General features: G+C 39.0%; 1 protein-coding gene across 1 annotated transcript; it reads right to left on the reverse strand.

The window, feature by feature from the left end:
* Window positions 1–270: 270 nt before the first annotated feature.
* On the reverse strand, window positions 271–16,067 carry ptbp1 (polypyrimidine tract binding protein 1). The gene is made up of 16 exons (XM_023352917.1): window positions 15,986–16,067; window positions 15,168–15,224; window positions 14,922–14,952; window positions 10,665–10,725; window positions 10,339–10,511; window positions 9,871–10,017; window positions 9,402–9,572; window positions 8,736–8,846; window positions 8,427–8,607; window positions 7,794–7,868; window positions 6,607–6,767; window positions 5,326–5,359; window positions 4,164–4,256; window positions 3,192–3,408; window positions 2,989–3,066; window positions 271–2,843 (listed from the first exon to the last, which is right to left on the reverse strand). The coding sequence occupies exons 1-16, from the start codon at window positions 15,991–15,993 to the stop codon at window positions 2,711–2,713; spliced, it is 1,731 nt and encodes a 576-aa protein (XP_023208685.1). The 5' UTR covers window positions 15,994–16,067; the 3' UTR covers window positions 271–2,710.
* Window positions 16,068–19,894: the final 3,827 nt, after the last annotated feature.

Here is a 19,894-nt window from a genome sequence, read left to right on the forward strand (position 1 = left end):
AGCATGAAGTTGGAAATACAGTGAAGGACTTCAAGCACAAACCCACCAGTAGTAAACAGGATGTGGAATATAGAAAATGTTACAGAATTGTTAACCGGCACAGATCGGCAGCATAACAGGAAAGCAAGAGACAGAAACCAAATGAGGCCAGATGAAAGAAGGAACAAACTAAAGATTTATTAAAGGCAGCAGAAGATGCAAGAAACAAGAATGGCAAAAAAAAAAGGGGTGGGGGGGGTGGAGGGGCAGGTGGGGCACATACAGAGACACTTCTGTGTTCAGATAGTTTAATGTCTTTGTGTTACAAAAGTTTTTTTTTTTCTTCGTTGTTTTCCAGCTCAGGTGAGCTTAATATGTCTTCACGGTTTATCAAAATATACATGTTTTGAACTTAAAGTGAATATAATCCAAATTATTTTGTGGTACAAAAACATGAATATATACAATCATGAACCCCGCTTCATACATTTAACCCCAACCCGCCCCCTTATAAAAAGAAAAAAATAAAAGCTTTTAAACAAAAAGTAAAAGGCATATAATCTTCTACACTGTTAACATCACAGCTAAGACTGTGTTCAACAAAGTATCCATTCTAAAGCCATCTCTGCCAAAGTAGGCTCTTTGTAAAGTGAAAACATACAGTATAAGCCGTCACCTTGGAGACGTCTGAACTGAATCCTTGTGGTCTTGCAAAACAGCAGGAATGTGTGTTAAAAAAAAAAAAAAAAAAAGGTTCAGACGCTACAAAATAGCAGGGGCAAAACACACTTTGGTCCTCAACAGCAAAAAAAAAAAAAAAAAAAAAACCGTCTGCAGCTACATGAAGCTTTGAGTCATGCATAAGAATCTTCTACAAAAATAGAGACAGAAATCTTTTACTGGTCCGAAACTACAGAGGTCAGGGTTTTGTTGGAAAACTGGTGCTTGAGGCACGCAGGAATGAGAGATTGTTTAAGACTTCAGCGTGACGGTGCCTGTTTGGACTTAACTGTAAGGAAAAGTGCACAAACTGACTGTGGCTTAAGTAGACACAGACAGGGAATGAGGCAGGGCTTCCCAACCTTCTGGTTCGCTGAAGTTACGAAATATATACTGGTTGGATTTTTTTTTTTGTGTGTGTATTAAACGCAGCCTAAGACTGTCATTCATAAACGTGCGAATGCCTCCAAGCTGCCCTCTGTCAGGTGGGATTACCTGATTATTGTTTGAAAAGGCATCTCTGCAGACAAGTATGATACAAGATCTGAAAGAGAGGTAAACGAAGTCCACTGACCAGGCTTGTTTCAGCATTGGAATAAAAACGCAAAAAGAGAAGGCACTCCACTAGCCATCAAACTCAGCTACTGTAAGCACAAGTTAGTTAAATTTAGGCAAAATACATGTAAATCTACTCTTAAAAAGAAAAGATAAATGAATATATAGTTTTACACGCATATATACTTATATATATATATATATGAACGTAACCTGGTTAAATGAGGCCCCAAAACCCACTAAATGGAAGTGACAGGGGGCTGTAAGACTGAAAGGCTGAATTCTGCTCAACATCAGCAACAACACACCTAAACAGAGCTACATCAGCTAAACAAAAACAAGAAGGGATTTAGCATCTAACCGACTTACATTCATAGATTCTAGATACGTATGATGGGGCTATATGCATACAAAAGATAAAGAATTGTACTTTTTAAGAAGAAAGGAGATTAAATGGGCCACTTTCCCCTTTTTAAACAATGCTGGTAAATACCAGAAAAGTATGGAAAAAGGTAGCCAGAGCAGTCTGGCTACCTTTGGGGCAAAGTAAGGCACAAGATTACAAACATAAGAAAGAAGAAAAAAAAAGAAAGGGTCTTTACAGAATAACTTCTGATAGTGGTCTGGATCCTCAGAAGGAAACAGGAGGGTAGACGCAACATAAAAAGTAAAGATGGATGAGCGCATGTGTCAAAAAAAAAAAAAAAATGTCTTCATCTTAAACCGTTCCTCACTGGCCAAACAGGATTAAAGTGGCTCTTTTTTTTTTCTTTTTCCCCCAAAACGGTGAACATTTTCACACAACCAGAAGAGAGAAAGAAATGCTGAAGTGGGTCAGGTACAATTCATCTCGATGCGCATTATGGTAGAGACCGTCTTTATGGTCAAAATGTAAAGTTGGTCAGATGGCTCTACTTTGCCTCCAATACAAAAGTGTTTTGGTAACAAAATGTTGCCCATTTTAGAAATCCTAAAATTTTGTCAAAACAAAAGTGATGATTGGGTTTTGCTGTTGAATTTAGTGTATAAAGAAAATAAAACAAATAGAGAAGAAAAAAGGAACTAATTTTAAGCAAATTACCCGAGAAACGCTAACATTTTCTAATAATATCAAAGAAGAATGTAAACAAACCAGCCCAAATAAAGACGCTAATTTGTGCGTGGCAAGAGGGAACATCATTATCCATCTATTATGTTTTTGGAATATCTTTTCCTTGACAGCAAATGACAACATAAAATATCTGCTGCGTTACCGCACTTAAGACAGAAGAATCAGAATGATATGGATCAAATCTGAAATCTAAACTAAACCTAACGGGGGGAAAAAAAGCAATAAATGGGCAACACCCTTATGGAAAAATAGACAGTATAAATATGCTATGAAGGCCATTTCCCCTGAAGGCAACATCGAGAACAGTGGCATTCAGATGGAAGGGAAAGGTGCAAGGAAAGGCACTCAGATGGTGGATTTTGAGAAGGACACTCGGAGGTGATGGTTCTCTCCCAGATCATGGTTGTGGAACTCGATGAGGCACTCGATCGCCTCTTCGACTGAGCCCATCTGGATTAGGGCCATCTTGCGGTCCTTTCTGTTCAATTACAAATAAAGACATTTTCTCAAAACGACACCATGTCCATTTGTATGACTGCCACAACAGTTTCAGCTTCAGTTGGCTCAACCGTACAGAAAAGAGACGGTTTCAACTTTAATGATTTCAGAAACCTGCAACTTACTGAAAGAACTTAAAGGCCTTGACTGTGGCTCCTGAGCTTGCAAAGAGTCTTTTGAGATCATCCTCCATCACAGAAGGCCTGAATCACACACATGGATGAGAAAATGAAGATTACTAAAAACCAATTTGGGTTGAAGGTTTATGTGACCACTGAGCATTTTGGTGCCGATTTTAAAGCGACAATCAAAAGATGGAGACACTCACGGTATGTTGGAGAGGTGGAGTGTTGCAGACGGTGGGAAGATGTTGGAGTAATTTTTGGAGCCAGGCTTCTTGAAGCGATGAAGCGGCGAGTTGCTGAAATCCTTTGTGAGGCCCTGGTCCTCATGGCCTTCTCTGGGCAGCTGCACTGTCGTGTGCTTCGACAACGTCACGCGCATGGCCCTGCCATGGAGGCGCTGGCCATTCAGGTGGCTCATGGCTGAAAAGGGCAGCAAAGTCAGCATCTTAGTTTCCATATTAACAATTCGCAATAGCTTACGCATATAAAATTCCTCAATCGTTTCCCTTCTTTGCTCCTAAGATGAAAATGTTTATAATTTTGTTCCAGGTACTGATTAATCCTTCAAAAAGAGGCATTTTCTGGTTTGATATATAATTTTAAAAAATGTTCCAGTTGAAGTTGTTTACCTGCTTCATAAATGTGCCGTTTTGAACATCTTAACATTTCAATGATTAGTGTTTTGGCTGATTTCTGTACAACTCTCCCCACATGAAAGAGAATGGAAGTAGCAGGAGGCATTACAGTCTCTCTCACTGTGAAGCTGACTGCAAAGTGTAAAAAATACTAATAAAAATCCAGAACGCTACAATAAAGTGGATGATAATGTTTTTTTTTCTTAATCTATGCACACAAACAGGATAAAATTGTCAAAGCTACACCATTTGCTGGGAGTGTGGCAGACTTGACATTTCAGTAGAATAAGTATTAGAAGAAGAAGACGACGACATGATTAATACAAGGCTTTTCAAATGCTTTACCTGAGAATCAAATCATGTTAAATAAGCAAACGCTGTAAGATTTGAACTGAACAAAAACATTTTACAACCTTGTATAAGGAAAACCACAGAATCCCAAAAAGCAAGGACAAAACAATACATGAGAAAATGGGAGGAACGCTGTTAGCAAGATTAAAGATGGAGATCAAAGAGAAAACTGCATGTTGTCTGGCTTACCTAACTGAGCCTGTGTGCCATCAGACATCTGGACTAGAGCGTTCTCCTTTTTATTAAACAAGATCTTCACTCTCATGACATCACCGTATACACCTACGGAGAAAACAGTGTGTCACAACACCAGCGCAATAAGGACAACATACAACTTAGTATTATAAAGGAGCCACACAGCCAATCACAGCAACAAAAACTGCCTAAACTATTAAATCTGATCTGAATACAGTTCTGCTAAATTAATCTGTGCTAGTGTTTGCACTGTTCTATTAATATTCTGCTTTATTTTGAAAACTAAACCTAGTCAAGTACTCGAGAGGCAATTACACAGAAGACTATCACATCTTTAAAAGGTAGAGGCAGTGATTTGAGGACAAATCAGTAAGAGTTGTAAGATGAGTAGTTTTGATCAATTTGATCAGGCAAGGAAAGTTGATTAATTGGCCAACTGGAGGCCTAAGCAGAAACATGCAGAAATTAACTACACATGCACATACCCTAAATAACTGACAAGAAAAATACAAAACAACAAAAAAAAAACCACTAGTGACAAACTGAGATATATGTTAACTCTCAAATCAAAAAGCAGCAGCATTTCATCTTTTTAGTGCACTCAAGGATGTCCAAAATGTAGATAAAAAAAATCCTCAGTCTGGGGGCCACAAAACATTCATTTTAAGAAACTAGACTTTGAATTTTTTATTTTTTTGCAGACACTTTACTGCTCCAGAATCAGTTATGTTTTGACCTATATTCACCAACCTTAAACCTTTACAAATTTAATTGAACTCTAATAAAATAATCCCCACTTTTCTTTTTAAGTCAGGCAACCGACAAATTTTAAAAACTCTGCTCTTTGAAGATAAAAAAAAAAAGCTAATGTTTCTTGCCCGAGGCCATTAAATCAAGGCATTTAAAAACTAAATGAAATGCTGTGGCTTAATGTGACGTCCCACCTTGCTTTTCCTCACACAACCCCACAACAACCAAACCATTCAAACCAGACACCCCCACCCTTAACCGCTCTGCAGCCTGATGACGAACCATCAGTGGTTAAAACAAAACAAAACAAAAGTAAAATGAACAAAGCCAACAACATGAAACAAGACATGCCCACCTCGCCACATAACAGTAGTAATAAAAAGGAGATGAAAGGATGATAACGTACCGAAAAGAATAAAGAGGCAGTGTGGCGTAACGGTCTTTAGAGACAGCAGGGGGAGGGAGCAGCAGGGGGAGGGAGGGGCCAAAAGGGGAGAGGGGACAGGGGAAAAGAGGCGGAGCGGAGGACAGTGGAGTGGAGTCGGGACATGTCCGCAGGCGGCGAGGTCCACAGGAAGGCCACAGTACCATGGAGGAAGGAGAGGCATGAGAATGATGGAAGACAAAGTTTGAATTGAAAGATGAGGGAGTGAAGAGAAGAAGTGATGGGGGGGAAAGGGTGGTAAAAAAATAAATAATAATTTTTTGTAAAAAAAATCATGGGTGCCAAGCATGTGTTTTCAATTTGTGGGTCACATCAAAATGGGGCACAATGTAAGGAGGGGAGAAAGGGTTGGGTAGATGGAGGAGTAGTAACAGGGAGGTGCCAGAAGGGAGGAGGACAGAGGGGAACATTTGGTCATGGGGCGTGCAGTCAGTCAGTTGGCAAGATATGAGGTGAGGGACGGTGTGGGGGGGGGGGGGATTCAAAAACAAAAAGATGGAGAAGGGGACAGAAAAAAAAGAGAAAAAGGTAAAATGAAAAAAAAAACAAGGTCAGTATACACAAAGAAATGTAGTGCTTCAGACAGTAGAACTGGCTAAATTAAAATGCACTTTCACTATGGGAACACTAGAAGAAAAAGAAGAGAAAAAAAGATTAACAATGAAATACAGAAAAAAAGGCAGAGACAATATATACTTTTAAATTACACACTATGCTTTTTAAAATAATTTAATGATTAAAAAAAGCTCAAATCTGCATAAATTCTAAATGCTCATCTTTAAATTTACATTGTTCACATAAAGATGCAGCCACAGTATTTGCACTGAGCATGACAGACTATGCTACGCATTGTACATTAACACTTAAAAAGTAATATTGTCTCTCCAACAACTTAAGAATGATTTTAACTAATGGATAAAAAAAATGAAGATATGAAATGTTAAGTGTTTACTTTCTTTTTTTAAAAAAAAGAAGTTAGTTTTCAAACAAACTTAAAAATTCACAGTGAGCAAAGTGGCAGGTCAGAAACGCAGCAGGTTTGGTCAAACACAAAGAAGTCCTGAAAGAAAGGAGCTTTTGACTTTATGAAAACAACAGAGCAGTTTAACTTTTGTTGATATGAGGAAAAAAGCGTCAAACAGAAGTTTGTCCTGACCAAGTGGGTTCAAGATCACAAAACGAATTGCAATGTTTCATTTAGCCACAGTGACTGATGCTTTCAGGCCTAATGAGGGTACTGACCTCAGGGTTCAGGTTGCTGACCAGCAACACGTTGTGTCCCCCAGCGGCAGCGAGCCCTGATAGGCCAAGCCGGCTGGCTGCGGCCGCTGCAGCAGCCGCCATGCCGGTGTGACCCATGCCCAGGGACGCCAAGGCACCGGGAATGCCAGGAACTGACAGTCCTTTGGATAGGAAAATGGAAATTATTTCTAATTTAATTCCCTTTGACAAAACATAAAGCAAAATGCAGCCCAACATAACCCTCATTTCCATGTACATACTTATTTCATTTATTTATATCGTACTCAGGTTGCATTTAAATCACTTACGTCACACTTATGTATATATTTTTTTATATTACTTATAATTACATTTGTATTTGGTAATATTCAACACTTTAGATGAAGTAGCTCGTCAACAAATGGGCAATTTCCTCTTGGGAATCATTGAAGTATAATTCAAACACGGTGTGAGTTCAGTTTAAATATCATTTGTGGCATCAAGAAATGTGACTGAACTAAAAGCGTTACAGGTATTTCACAGCTCCTCAAAAACTTTGAGATCAAATATCGACTACAAAATTCTGATTGGTGCATCTCCAAACAAAGAAAAGAAAATTATGTAGCATCTGTAGCAGCCTGTAGGGCTGTGTACTTTTATCGATTTGACAATATTTATCAATATTTTTTTCCTCAGAAAGTATAACTTTTTAATCCGCAAGTATCGATGCATTAAATCCTACTTTGAGTTTTAATCCACATGAATTAAATGACAGCTATCACACCTGACATTTTTTTACCCAGTTGTACATGTACATTAAAACTGACATGTAATGAAACAACCAGTTACAATTAAGTAATGAAATAGATAAATTACATTATCTAATATAAGACAAAAAAGGTTCCCTTTCTGCATAACCAAATACACAAAGGCTTAAATTAACATTTAAACAAAGCAAATGTATAACAAAAACAATATTTATTACACCAGTATGTCACAATCAGTTCAATTAATTCAATTCAAAGTCTATGGAACAGTCACAAAATGTCAGCAAAATCACTGTGTCCCTCTAAACTCTTTCAGAAAATTGAAAAGATTTAACAAATTATATTGTTTGCTGAATATTGTGACATATTCCACCACACCTTATGAGCAGAATATCATGCATTGAATTGTATTGTGAGATTAGTGTATCACTACAGCCCTACCCTGCTGGATGGCAAACGTTGGGGGGAAGGCATGCGCTCCACCAAATGGCGAGGCTGAGATTATACCTGGAGCAGCTGGATGACAAGCAAAGAAAAAAAAACAAAACAGCAAATTTCATCACTAACATCAAAGTTTAAAATATGCATTTGAAAAAAAAATAATAATATTTGAAAAATAAAAGAAGTGAAACCTGTTATACCTGGTAATATTTCAAGCCTTTATCTGATGTAATTTTGGTAGTTATGGCTTACAGATAATGAAAATCCAGAATTCAGTCTCAGATTAGATTACATGAGATCAATAAAAATGTAGATATTTTAAAGCAGAAATGGCTCCTTTAGCATTAATACAACGTGGCACTGAGGCAATTAGCCTGTGAAACCTACGCAGTGTCATAGGTTGAAAGCCCATCTCGTCTTTCCTCCAGACCAAGAATGATTTTGATCGTCTGAAAGCCGTAATGATAAATACATAAAAATCAAGAAAAAAAGGCTTGAAATATTTCACTATCTGTGATTAAAAACAATGTGTTTAACTCTTTCAATGAGTGCCAAAAACTATTAAACCTTTTCACAACATTAAAATTTTTTGAGATGTGAACAAAGCAAATGAAAAAATTAAAAAGATCTTACTAAATGCGGCAGCTGCCATGGTCTGGTGGTCAAGTGAGGGCTGGGAATCTGCTGTAGGAAGGTCAGGGCGGGTGTAGTCCCTGCTTTTGTCGTTGTTGTACTTAACGTTGAGGCTAGTGAGCTTGGAGAAGCTGATTCTCAGAGTACAGCAGGCATTGTAGATGTTCTGGCCATCTAGAGACTAAACACAAGAACCAATCCTTAGACCATTAGTAAATGCTCCGTAATAACACTGGTTCACTTTAGACTGGTTTTAGCAGGGACAGCTCAAATAAAGCCCCTGAACCAGTGGTGTCAAACCAGTCTTACCAGTTTAGCATGCTGAGCTGTCATGGTGTCAGCATACTGGATCAATGCTTGGAACTGGTTATTCTTGGTGAAAGTGATGATCTTCAGCACGGTTCCAAACTTTGAAAAAATCTGAAAAGGAAGAGCTACAGTTGGGTGCCATTTTCCACCACACTTAAAAAATATTTAAACAACTACTGCAAAGGTCCTGCAAGACAAACTCAATCTGGATTTAAGATGAAACCTTTCACCACTGACACAATGCTTCAGTTACAGATTACATCTCAGACTTGCACCATAGAGAGAAACAGGAAGAGGCGGATACATAAATTAAATATTTAGGTGTATTATTAGCAGCAGAGTTGGTGGTAGTCTTCCTTTGTACAAGCTAGTGTAATCAAAACCTGTCTTTGTTTATCCCAGGCATTGCAAAAATGCAGCCAGCCAATTTTACACACCATCTGCAGCAGTTGCAAACAACATCCAAAAAAAAAAAAAAAAAAAAGGATTTTCAATTTTTATGCAGATAGTGACCAGAAAATTTGCTTAGAACCCAGCTCATTAGTACAAATTAAACTTATTGAATATAAGTTGATCAAATCCAATTAAGCAGACATTCTAAACGTTGTCTGTAACTATCCCAAAAACCTAAAATCTGATCTCTTCCTATTGCCACAGTGGAACTACCTGATGCAGGACATCCAGGGTGACGGGGTAGAAAAGGTTTTCCACAATCACTCTGAGCACTGGGCTCTGGGCTGTGGCTCCAGCCAGGCTGCTTGCATCTGTGGGGATGGCCATGCTTCCCATTCCACCGCCATGCAGGGCATTGACTGCCTGCAGAGCTGCCTGGGCACGCTAAAGAAACAGAGAGATTATCTCACGTTACACATTCAGAAGCAAAGAGTGCAACAAAAAGCCAGGTGTTCAAAATACTAAAATGACTTCTAATGTAAATATAATTTTTGCTTTTTTCTCTCTTAAAACAATTTAAAAATTTAATTGTCGCTGGGTAACATAAATGAGTCAGTTTGTATCGCTTTTGTGTCTTTGAATTTATTTATTTATGTACGTCTATTCTATTGCAACATCAATTATTTTGACAACTCTAAAAACAGCCAAAAAGATGATTACGTTGCTCAGATCGAACTCTTACCACTTGGTTGGGAGAGTTGTCCGTCTTGAGCTCCTTATGAGTCGAGTACTGCATGTAGATGGGGTGGTTTCTGATGACAGGGGTGACGGAAGAGTAGTAGCTCACCATCGTCTGTGCACACTCTTCACTGTTAAGCTCCAGAAAGGCCTGCAGAGGGAGCACCGGATAAATACGCTACAACACCATGTTGTCAACGTGAAGCACTTTTAACTGGAACTCATAATGGCTGTAAATAAAAGCCATTTACATAAAAGTAAGGGGATCCAAGCTCTTCCCAGAGGAATTCCTAACAATGAGCATTGTTTGGCCACAAAGACACAAGAGTGCAACAAAAGAATGATTGTTAGAATTTTAGGTCAGTATAGAAAGCTGATCTCTGAGGCCCAGCTTTGGACACGAACATTTATTATAGGAAAAGTGAAAACCTCGTAGGTTTTGCTATAGCGAGTGGCATGTACTTCTCCTTACCTGGTTTTTCCCTTTCAACATCAGCAAATTAGTGACCTTCCCAAAGGGCAGTCCCAGGCTTATAACCTCGGCCTCGTTGATGTCATTGGGCAGCTTGCGTACGTGGACCACACGTGATGGGACTCCAGGACTGCGGACATCACCTTTGAATTTTTTGCTGTCGTTGCCATTGGCTGCAGGAGAAAACAAGAGGCTGATACAATCAGGGAGGGAACATAAGGCTCTGGTTCTTTGTGAATAATGGATTGAGTGTCATGGCAACACAAACAAGACGGACACTAAGCACCTCAATAAAAAAAGAAAACCCTTCATAGCAACCCCCCTACCTGAGTTCATGATATAGGGTCCGTTGGATATGCAGGAAGAAAAGAGTTCGTCGGATCCCCTCTGCAAGAGGAAAAAGATATAAATAAAGGCTCATTTCAGTGTGTTCAGCAATGAAGGCACAGCATGGCAGGTGAGGCGCACAGTTCTCATATTACTTAGCAATTGAGTGATAACCACGGCAGTAACGTGATAACCAAAAGAAACAGTTTCCAAGAAACGCCACTCTTTTCACTGGAAATAATTCTGTTGTTAAACTTGTCAGATAACACAGCCAAGTTCCGTCTCACTTTATTCTTCCAGACTAGAGTTATTAACTCTAGTCTTGTTGTTAATAAACCAACAAAACTAACCTACATACACACAAAAACACTGATGGAACATAATAGTGGCAGCATCATGCTGTTTGAATGCTTTTTAATCAGCAAGAATGTGTGAGTTGTTCAGAGATGAGACCTAAATACAAGACGATCCTGGAGGAACACCAGCAAAAGAATCGACAAAGGGCGAAGGTTAACCTTCAAATAAATCAACAGCCGAAAACATGCAGCCAAAGCTACAAAGTAACGATTTAGATAAAAAAAACATTTATATGTTTGAATGAACCAAGGTCCAGAACCTAATTCCAACTGTAAATCGGTGGCAAAAGTGGAAAATTGCACTCAACCGCTCTTCACAAACAGCAGCGTCAACACAGAAACAATTTATAAGCAAGGCAACATGGAAACCATCCCAGTAAAACCAGTTTGCTGTGTGCCTTGTTCAAGCTTTCCTTAGGAGATATAAAGTGCTGTTTCAGGGCTGTTTCCATGGCTCAGTGTATTGCGAGTCGAGCAAGATGAAGTATAAAAGTCACAAGAAGTGGCTCAGCAGTCTAAGCTCTACATCGGCCCACAATGGACGTCCTGTTCAGGCTGAGACTAGGGGCATTGTTACCAAGCCGTGCACACATATGGAGCCGCAAGGAGACTCTAGTATTTGAAGAGCCCAGAGCTCTTTACCAGAAACCACCAAAAACAGGTTTGTTAGCATTCTTGCTCGCTGTGTGCTTCTAAATAGGACACGGAGTTTGTGGGAACGAGAGGAATATAAGTTTGAGAGAGACGCTCTAAACATTGCAGAAGGGAAAGGCTGGGCCCACGGCTGTAAACGGTTATTACTGCTCACAGCCTTGCAGATGTTTTGACTATGAGAGTGTGACCTAAATCAATAGTGCCCACAATCACTCCCAACATGTAGCAAGAATATGCTAATTTTGAGAATCATTTAAAGCATTTAGGTCTTTATAACACCACTCACTTAGGAATCATAAAGAAGTGAACAACTAATCCTTTAAAACACAACGTATATTACCTCATATAAAAATCACAATAATGAATGTTGGATGAGTCACAGAGATGCTCAAAATAATTATCTAATAAACAGTGGATGAAACAATAAGCACCATACAGTGATAATTGGGCCAGAGTCTAAGCTCTGGTACCAAAGTCCCTACTATGTGATAAAATACAATAAATATCCAGTGATACAGATAGCTGACAGGAGGAACGGTAAAAATAAATTAGCAAAATCTTCATAGGTCAAGGGCAGATGGAGACAAAGAGAGATGCAGGAAAAGCACCAATCTGACTCCGGGGTTGTGAGAACGCTGTGTATCTTTATCAGTCAGCAGGCAGCTTGCTACAAACAGGAAGAGCTCCGAGATCAGGTTTGGTTCCAGGGTTTGCTCAACTTCCTGCACGGACTGTAGGCTGGACTCTTTCACCCTTTACTTCCCAAATTCAGTAAGAACATTAGAGCTAAGCTAGAGCATCAACTTGATAGACAAACTGACAGCTTTCACAGTGTAATAAGAAAAGAATAGTTTTTGAACAGAGTGTGGTAGAAACGGTAAAATCATACAAGGGGGAAAAAAAAAAAAAAAAAGAGTTTAGATTATGCAATTCTTAGTGCAGTTTCAAAGCTATTTCCTCTAAAGACAGCTAAATGCGCCTCAGCTTGTTTATGTTTGTTGTTTGTGGATGACTAAGAGTATAATTGTAACCGTCAGGAAAAGTTGACACTGGCTCATATCCGAAAACTGCACAGCTGCTTCCTTTCAGTCACAAAAGATATGAATCGAATTTCCTTCTCTCCTAGATTTTCCTGAAACATTTGGGGAAACTGTATTATCAAAAAGGATTTAACGCAACAGTAGCTGCTGAAAGAAAACATATGAGGGGTTCTAGTAAGAAGCCGTAGAACAAGATCTCACAGGAAAGAACAAAGGAGAAGACGAGTACAGGTAGAGACATGTTTTCACCATGATCAGATGAGGATCTACCAGTGGAAGGGGGGAGGGAGCAGAGCCTCAATGGGGGGCTACAAAGGGGGAGATCGGAATGTGACCACAGCATGCCAGACCTTCTGCCCAGACAGAATAATTACAGATTCCAGCAAGGCAAGGCTCCATAACTCAGCATCATCATTACCGCAGTGTGTTATACCCAGAAAACAAAACAGGCTCAAGCTAGCCAATAGCATTTAACCTCTAGTTCCAACCAGTACGGATTTCAAAAAGTAAAAAGGTGCATCGTGACTTAAAATAGAAACCAATAGTTCTTAGTGGAATGAAAAGACTGCGGGGTGTGTCACTGTAACAGACACATGCAGCAGAGATCTTGTTTAAACATTGTAAAGACCTTTGGCCGTGAGGCTGAGCGCTGTTGTGGGAGGATGGTTATGGCTCTGAGTTACGATCAATTAGTCCACCTACACATGTCTCTCCCCTGGCACTGTTACCAAGGATTACTGTTTAAGAAGGAATTTTTATAGGGAGAAAACATTAATGAACAAGAGTCGAGCTGAAACACCAACTTGTTTATCTCCAACTGCCCCAATAAATAGTTGCAGAGGATCTGTGACCTACATCAGTGAAAATTTTCCCCACATTTTTTTCCCCCTACAGTAGTCTTGTACAAATTAGGGGTTTTTTGTTGTTTTTTTTAACAATGGTCTCCGAAAACATTATCTGGCCCAATTCAGGCTTCTTAGCATTCCAGAAAGGCCCAGAGACCAGACGAAATTACAGGAAGTGTCATTTCCACAGCCACACATGCAAACAAGCACAGCACAGAAAAACAAGGAGCTCCACCTCTTTTTTAAAAAAAGGCCTTTATCCAAATTATTACACGTTCAGCATTTGCTGTCCTGAGTGGTACTGGCCGACATGCTGACAGCTCAGACGTACGTAATAAATGTTTCATTAAGTCTGGATGGCAACGGCAAACCTGCGACACATGAGCAACCGGTTTACACAACCACCCTAAAAATAGAGAAAGCTCAGGAGAACTAAGTTTGCATGACTAAGACTGAATACATCCAGAATTTTTCATTTCCTCTCAGGCTACTACATTAAGAAAAAAAGAAAGTTTTAACTCAGTTTGTTCCTTTGCCAATTACTACCCATGGACTCTCATTTCTTATCTTCCTACTTTCATGTTGTGCCTATAGACTTACCCATTGTGTATCAGTCTGATTTTCTTTTAACCATTTTCTGAGGTGTGGAGACTTAGCCACACAAACGCACACATCTTCTCTACAAACTATTTGTACATAATTTTCTGATAATTGATGTTTTGGAAAGGACGTAATGGGGTTGCAATCCCCGTTTATGCCAGTTGACTTGTAAAATAAGAAAGATTATGACTTCTGATTAAAAAAAAGATAACTCAGAAGGCCTTCCTGTTTAGCTATATTAAAAAATACTTATCAAAACTATATCTTACTTTTTCTCATTTCCCTTGTAATTTATAGTAGCAGCAGAATAAAACATCCATTGCTCCACTTAAAACAGCATATCAAGACATGTTTATTTTAAATTAACAGACTGACAACAGAAACAATCCCTGTAGATATGAATAAAGAACCTGCTATAATAACAATGGTAGCCAGATCTAATTTTAGGGGTGAATAATATCAGAAAAAACATGGCAATTTTATTTAGCCACGATTATAATGTGGCTTCAAATACATGTTTTCTCATGTCTTGTCAGATTTTAAGGAGCATAAATGAATGCCACTTAAACTGCCCAATACATTGTTTATTGACGGATAGCGATTTCTGGTTCATCAATCAGGTCTGACCTGACAACCCCCAAGTCTGAACAGACCAGCAAATCTGGCCTACTGGTGCTTTTATGTATGCAAAATATTGTTCAGCCCTAAACAGTCGAAAAGTCTATGTTAAGCATTTGAAATGAAACTCAGAAGTGGCCTACCTTTGTGCCAACTGATATGTCATGGACACTCCTGTAAAAGTCACAGAAAATCCGCAGTTATTCACAGCTGAATAAACAAAATCGATCAGTTTTTGCTAAGAACACCCAGTTTGTAATACAAGCAAGTGAAGCGACTTCCCTCTTCCAAATATGAGCTTCAACGTACAGGACAGAAATCAAAAACAAGACGAGCAACAATGCAACAAAAATTAAAAAAAAAAAAAATAGTAATTACAAAAAACTCACTCAATTTCAGGGACGTAACCGGATCCCAGAGGGTACAACTCAGTGGCGTCTAGGCGGCTACAACGGATTGGAAACACAAGTGCAAGCAAAACTTCAGAGTGGAAAATTCACACCAGTTAACAATGACACGAAAGTCGATCAAATTGCTTTTCGCCGCGCAGCTTCTCGGTCTCCCTTTATCACAAAAAAAAAATCAGTTAACCAAACTAGCAGAACACGGCTGAACTGCACGATGCGCTATTATTCATCCTACCCAACCCGGATAAGATAACTTGATTAAATCAACGTGAAATGTTGAGGCCAGGCATTTTCAACATGGCCCTGAAACTCCGCGGATAAATGAATGCGGAAATGAGACACGTTGCTTTAGCTAACCTCTCTCGAGTTCCCGTAAAAACCAAGTTACAAAGGTACAGTTAGCCAGCGTGAAACTACTCAGGTTGTGCGAGAAAAAGAGAAGCTGTCGGCGAAAATGAAGTAAAAAGATACTTATAACGGCTTTTCTAACATTAAATCGTTTTTTCCAGCTATATAACGGTATATAGAGGGTGATAAAATAACTTAAAAACTGCTAACTTTACTAACGGATAGCAGTGACGCTAGCAGCTGCTAGTTAGCGCTTCCTCCTGCTAACTGTTGCATGTTTTGAAGAGGAAAAAAAAAGTGTTTCGAGTAAAGTTTTACAGCTCCACTGGTTAAACAGCGGCAACCTGAGAAGTCAAAACACTTAATAAAACCCCAAACATAATATACTCATTCGCTTCCCCAACAGTTTTGTTTAAAAATGTAAGTCTTTAAGTAAGCTTCTTTTCACTTACCCGTCCATTGCACAAGAAAAAAACTGCAGGTCTGAAGCGAAGGTAGGGCGGCAGACTTGCTTGATTTTCTTACAAAATGGCTGAACACTCGGAGGCGAGCGCTGATTAGTCCAGGCAGCTCCAGGAGCCAAAAGTGGGCGGGGACAGGCTTCAACGCGAGCGCTGATTGGACAAGACGACCATCATTTCCAGAAAAAAAGGAGGCCGCGGCAAATTTCCAGCAGGATATATCAAGTGGTAGGGGTTTTGTTTGAGTCCAAAGTAATGGAAAGGTTACTACCAGACAGCGCTGGAATAAGCTAAATAAAGAGAAAGGGTTATCTTCGAGCATTTTGTCTTACATGTGACTCCGCGTGCAGGGGATCGAAAATCAGTGTCTTGCCTTATGACTCAATCAGACAATAGGCACCTGGAAGGAACATGCATTGCCTTAACCTTTTCCGTATTTATCTGTGTTTGCATGATAGTCCAAAGCCCTAATTGACAGCAAAGTGAAAATTAAATTAGTGGTTTTCATTTTTGATTTACAAATAAAAATCTCAAAATTGCCTTCTGCTGATTCTGTTCTGCACCGTGGTTGAAACTCGCTTGAATATGGAGCTAAAATACTTGAAAGGCTGGAATCATACTATCTGTGAACATCAGTTGTCATTTTTTTTTTACATACCAATTAGGTTAAGGTCTGAATTTTGTCTGGGCCATGCTTCAACAAGAGTATGCTGCACTGAGAGCTACGCTGCAGTTTTGTAAGAAATACACTTGTCAGTGTCTTTAAAGCATTTATAATTCATGATTTAAATCTATGATTAGAGCCAACAAATGCACAGTCTTAATATTTTAAGCTAGTTTATCTAATTTGGTGTTGTAAGCCTCCACTTGTAATGAAAATCAACAAAAGAACTGTAAAGGTCACCTGGCACTCCCTGGAGACCAATTCAAACTCACAGAGGGGATGAACTATTCAAGAAGGATTACATGACACTGAGTGAGGAACAGCACCGGTTTTGGGTGGGGGGCAAGGGGGTGTTGAGAGAACGCAGTGTCAGGTCATGAATGAGCTTGGCTTTTTTTTTGTTTTTTTTTTACGAACTACTTAAACATGAGAAATACAGAAGCATAGGACAGCTCTGAAACATTTAATCATATTTTCAAAACTGGAAAAAACAACAGCAATAATCCTGTTTAGATTCCAGGTGATTATGAGATATTGAGGACTCAATGTGACTGTGCAATTATCATGCTTTGCAAAGTTTTAAAACAACATTCAACCACAAAATTCTGAGTATGATACACCGTTCTTTACAGAATAATCTAACAAGTGTGGTATTTTTTATTTTGCCTACTTTCCTTTAGAAGTGTTGCAATTAGTAAATACAGTTCATCTGTTCTGTGAAGGCCTAAGAAGGTTGTTAATGAATATTAGTGAATAACTTCACAAAGCCCAGGGAACATGGCAGGCAGTTTAAGAATAACGTTATGCAAGGTTAGGTTATACAACAATATCCCAAGCTGTTTTTTAAAAAAAAAAATCTTACAGAGCAAAGTTTAACATCCAAAAATGGAAATGTCACGGCACAACTATAAATGTACCAAAACATGGATGTTACTTTGTCGGATAGCATTATAGAGAGAAAGATCTGGATGGGTTGCAGAGATCCACAGCTCAGTTGGGGGAGTTTGTTGACAGGAAAGTAGAATTTTTACAAATCCGGTCTTTATATGAAAGTGAGAAGAAGACAACCATTGTCGGAAAAAAAAACAAAACAGAACAGGTCCTGTTCACCGTAGGTCACATACAGAGTTTATGGGAAGATGGATGGAACTAAATAAGATTGCCGTCCTGGGAAAAAAACAAAACAATTTAGAGTTTGCTTTTTCTTCCACTTTAAAGCTGCACACCACTTTGTGTTGGTCTGTAAAAATATCACTCAAACACTTTTATAGTGTTAACATGAAAAATGTGAAGAAAAAAAAAATAATAACACAGCACTGCATTACAAGGTGCAGTATTGTGAAATTGCAAATTGTTTGGACATTATCTGATAGACGTGCTTACGGAATTTTACTACTATAGAAATCAACAAGTATTAGCAAATGCACTGTGATAGTGTCTCCCAAATGCAATAAAGTAGTTGATATTAGCTACCTCTTTTTTTATTAATTTATCAAAAGCATTTGACAATGCAGAACCTACAGTACATCACTGAAACAGAGACTTGGCAGCATTGGCTTTTCTAATCATGTTTTTTGCTCATTTAATAATTATCTTTCTCAAAGAACACGGTTCAGTGTAGAAGCAAAAAGCTTCACATCCAGTTCACTTACAGTGGCTTGTGATGTTCCTCAAGGGTCGATTCTAGGATTACTTCTTCTCCTCTTATGTATTAAGAGTATTGTTAGAAATGTGATCATTACAAACTTTTCATTTTATGCTACTGACAGAGTAATGTCTAGTCTCAGTCAGTTGCTTTTGGATTTTAATACCGTACAATCTCAACGCGTTCTCATGCAAATTCAGTCCAAGCTTGTTGACACTGTTGTTGAAACAGCTATTTCAGCTGACCTATGGGCAGATGCCCCCAGAGTGGCATTAAAAATAGGTCACACCAGCATCAGATAAAAAGAAAACACTTATCTGTCCGTTGTGCCTTGAACAAGTTTTTTTATTAGTTTCCTGCGTATCCACGGCAATAAACATGAGTCCACGTGGGAGTTAGCGCTTGTTGCTTTCTGCTGAGAACAGGGAGAGTATTTTAAGAGCTGCATTTGGACTAAACTTTTTCCTGCAGAAGACTTGAGATAATTTCCTGCATTGTGATTGGCTGAGCTGTCCTATGACGCATTCCTGCAACAGCTATTACTGATAAATGCTACATCAGCATTTCAGGTTTTTGTCCCCTCCCTCCCCCCAAGTTACAAAATCATAACATATGTATCTTGGGAGCTGGCAGAAGTCTACATCTGGTCACATCATGACTTGTGACAAGATGTATCCGTTTGTGATGCAGCAGGTAAACTGTGAGTTTGTTTCTGCTGTCAGCAGCTGGCCTTGTAACACTGTTGCACTGCTGTGGTCTGCATGCAGTTTTTAATGACTCTGATTGTTTTATTGCATTATGTTTCTGTTCCTGCCCTAACAAACCAGTTGCTGAGGAAAGGTAATTTACTGTAACTGATACCACGGCAGCAATTAGATTTTGCTACCCTTGTGAAGCTAATTGCATTGATTTATGCCTTCCATTCTTCGGTTTGCGTTCTCCCACTGAATATATTCTAGCCGTTCGCTTTTATTTGTCCTTAAGGTTTAATATTCCTGGTGTCACATTTTGTTTTTTTAAAGCATTATTGGTTGTCATATTAATGGCTTCTTTGAATGTTGCAGTGTTCCAGTACACCACAGAGAAGGTGCTGCTAAACTAAATGTATTACACTCGTGTTGGACTCCAGAGGGTTTTTAATAGCTATTTATTGAATATGCCACTTCTGTGTAATGCAGCCATATAATTACATTTGTTTTGGGAAGTGGTGTATATCTGCCCTCTCTATGATGAATACGCTGTTTAATGCAGCCCTCTCATCGTCCCCCTAATTAACCCTCCATCTCTCTTGCCTTGCCCACACGGGTCATAGCGCATTTCACTACAATGCAAGTTGAATCGCTGATAAAATGGTACAGGCACGCCGCCTAGTGGGTTGACTTGGGCACTGCACTTTACAAAATATCCACACAGCAGCGTGGGGAGGGCAAAAATCTTAGAATTTGCCCCATAAGGGATTCTACTTCGTCTGTCTCAAATCACAACTACAAGATATCATTATTACCTTGCATTTTTATTAGATATAAAGTTCAAAATACTTTGCTTATTACAGCAGATGTCTCTGTTCTGTAGCTGCTTAAATACACTCAAA

The sequence above is a fragment of the Xiphophorus maculatus genome, chromosome 19 (genome assembly GCF_002775205.1).
Source record: "Xiphophorus maculatus strain JP 163 A chromosome 19, X_maculatus-5.0-male, whole genome shotgun sequence".
Lineage (NCBI taxonomy): Eukaryota > Metazoa > Chordata > Actinopteri > Cyprinodontiformes > Poeciliidae > Xiphophorus > Xiphophorus maculatus.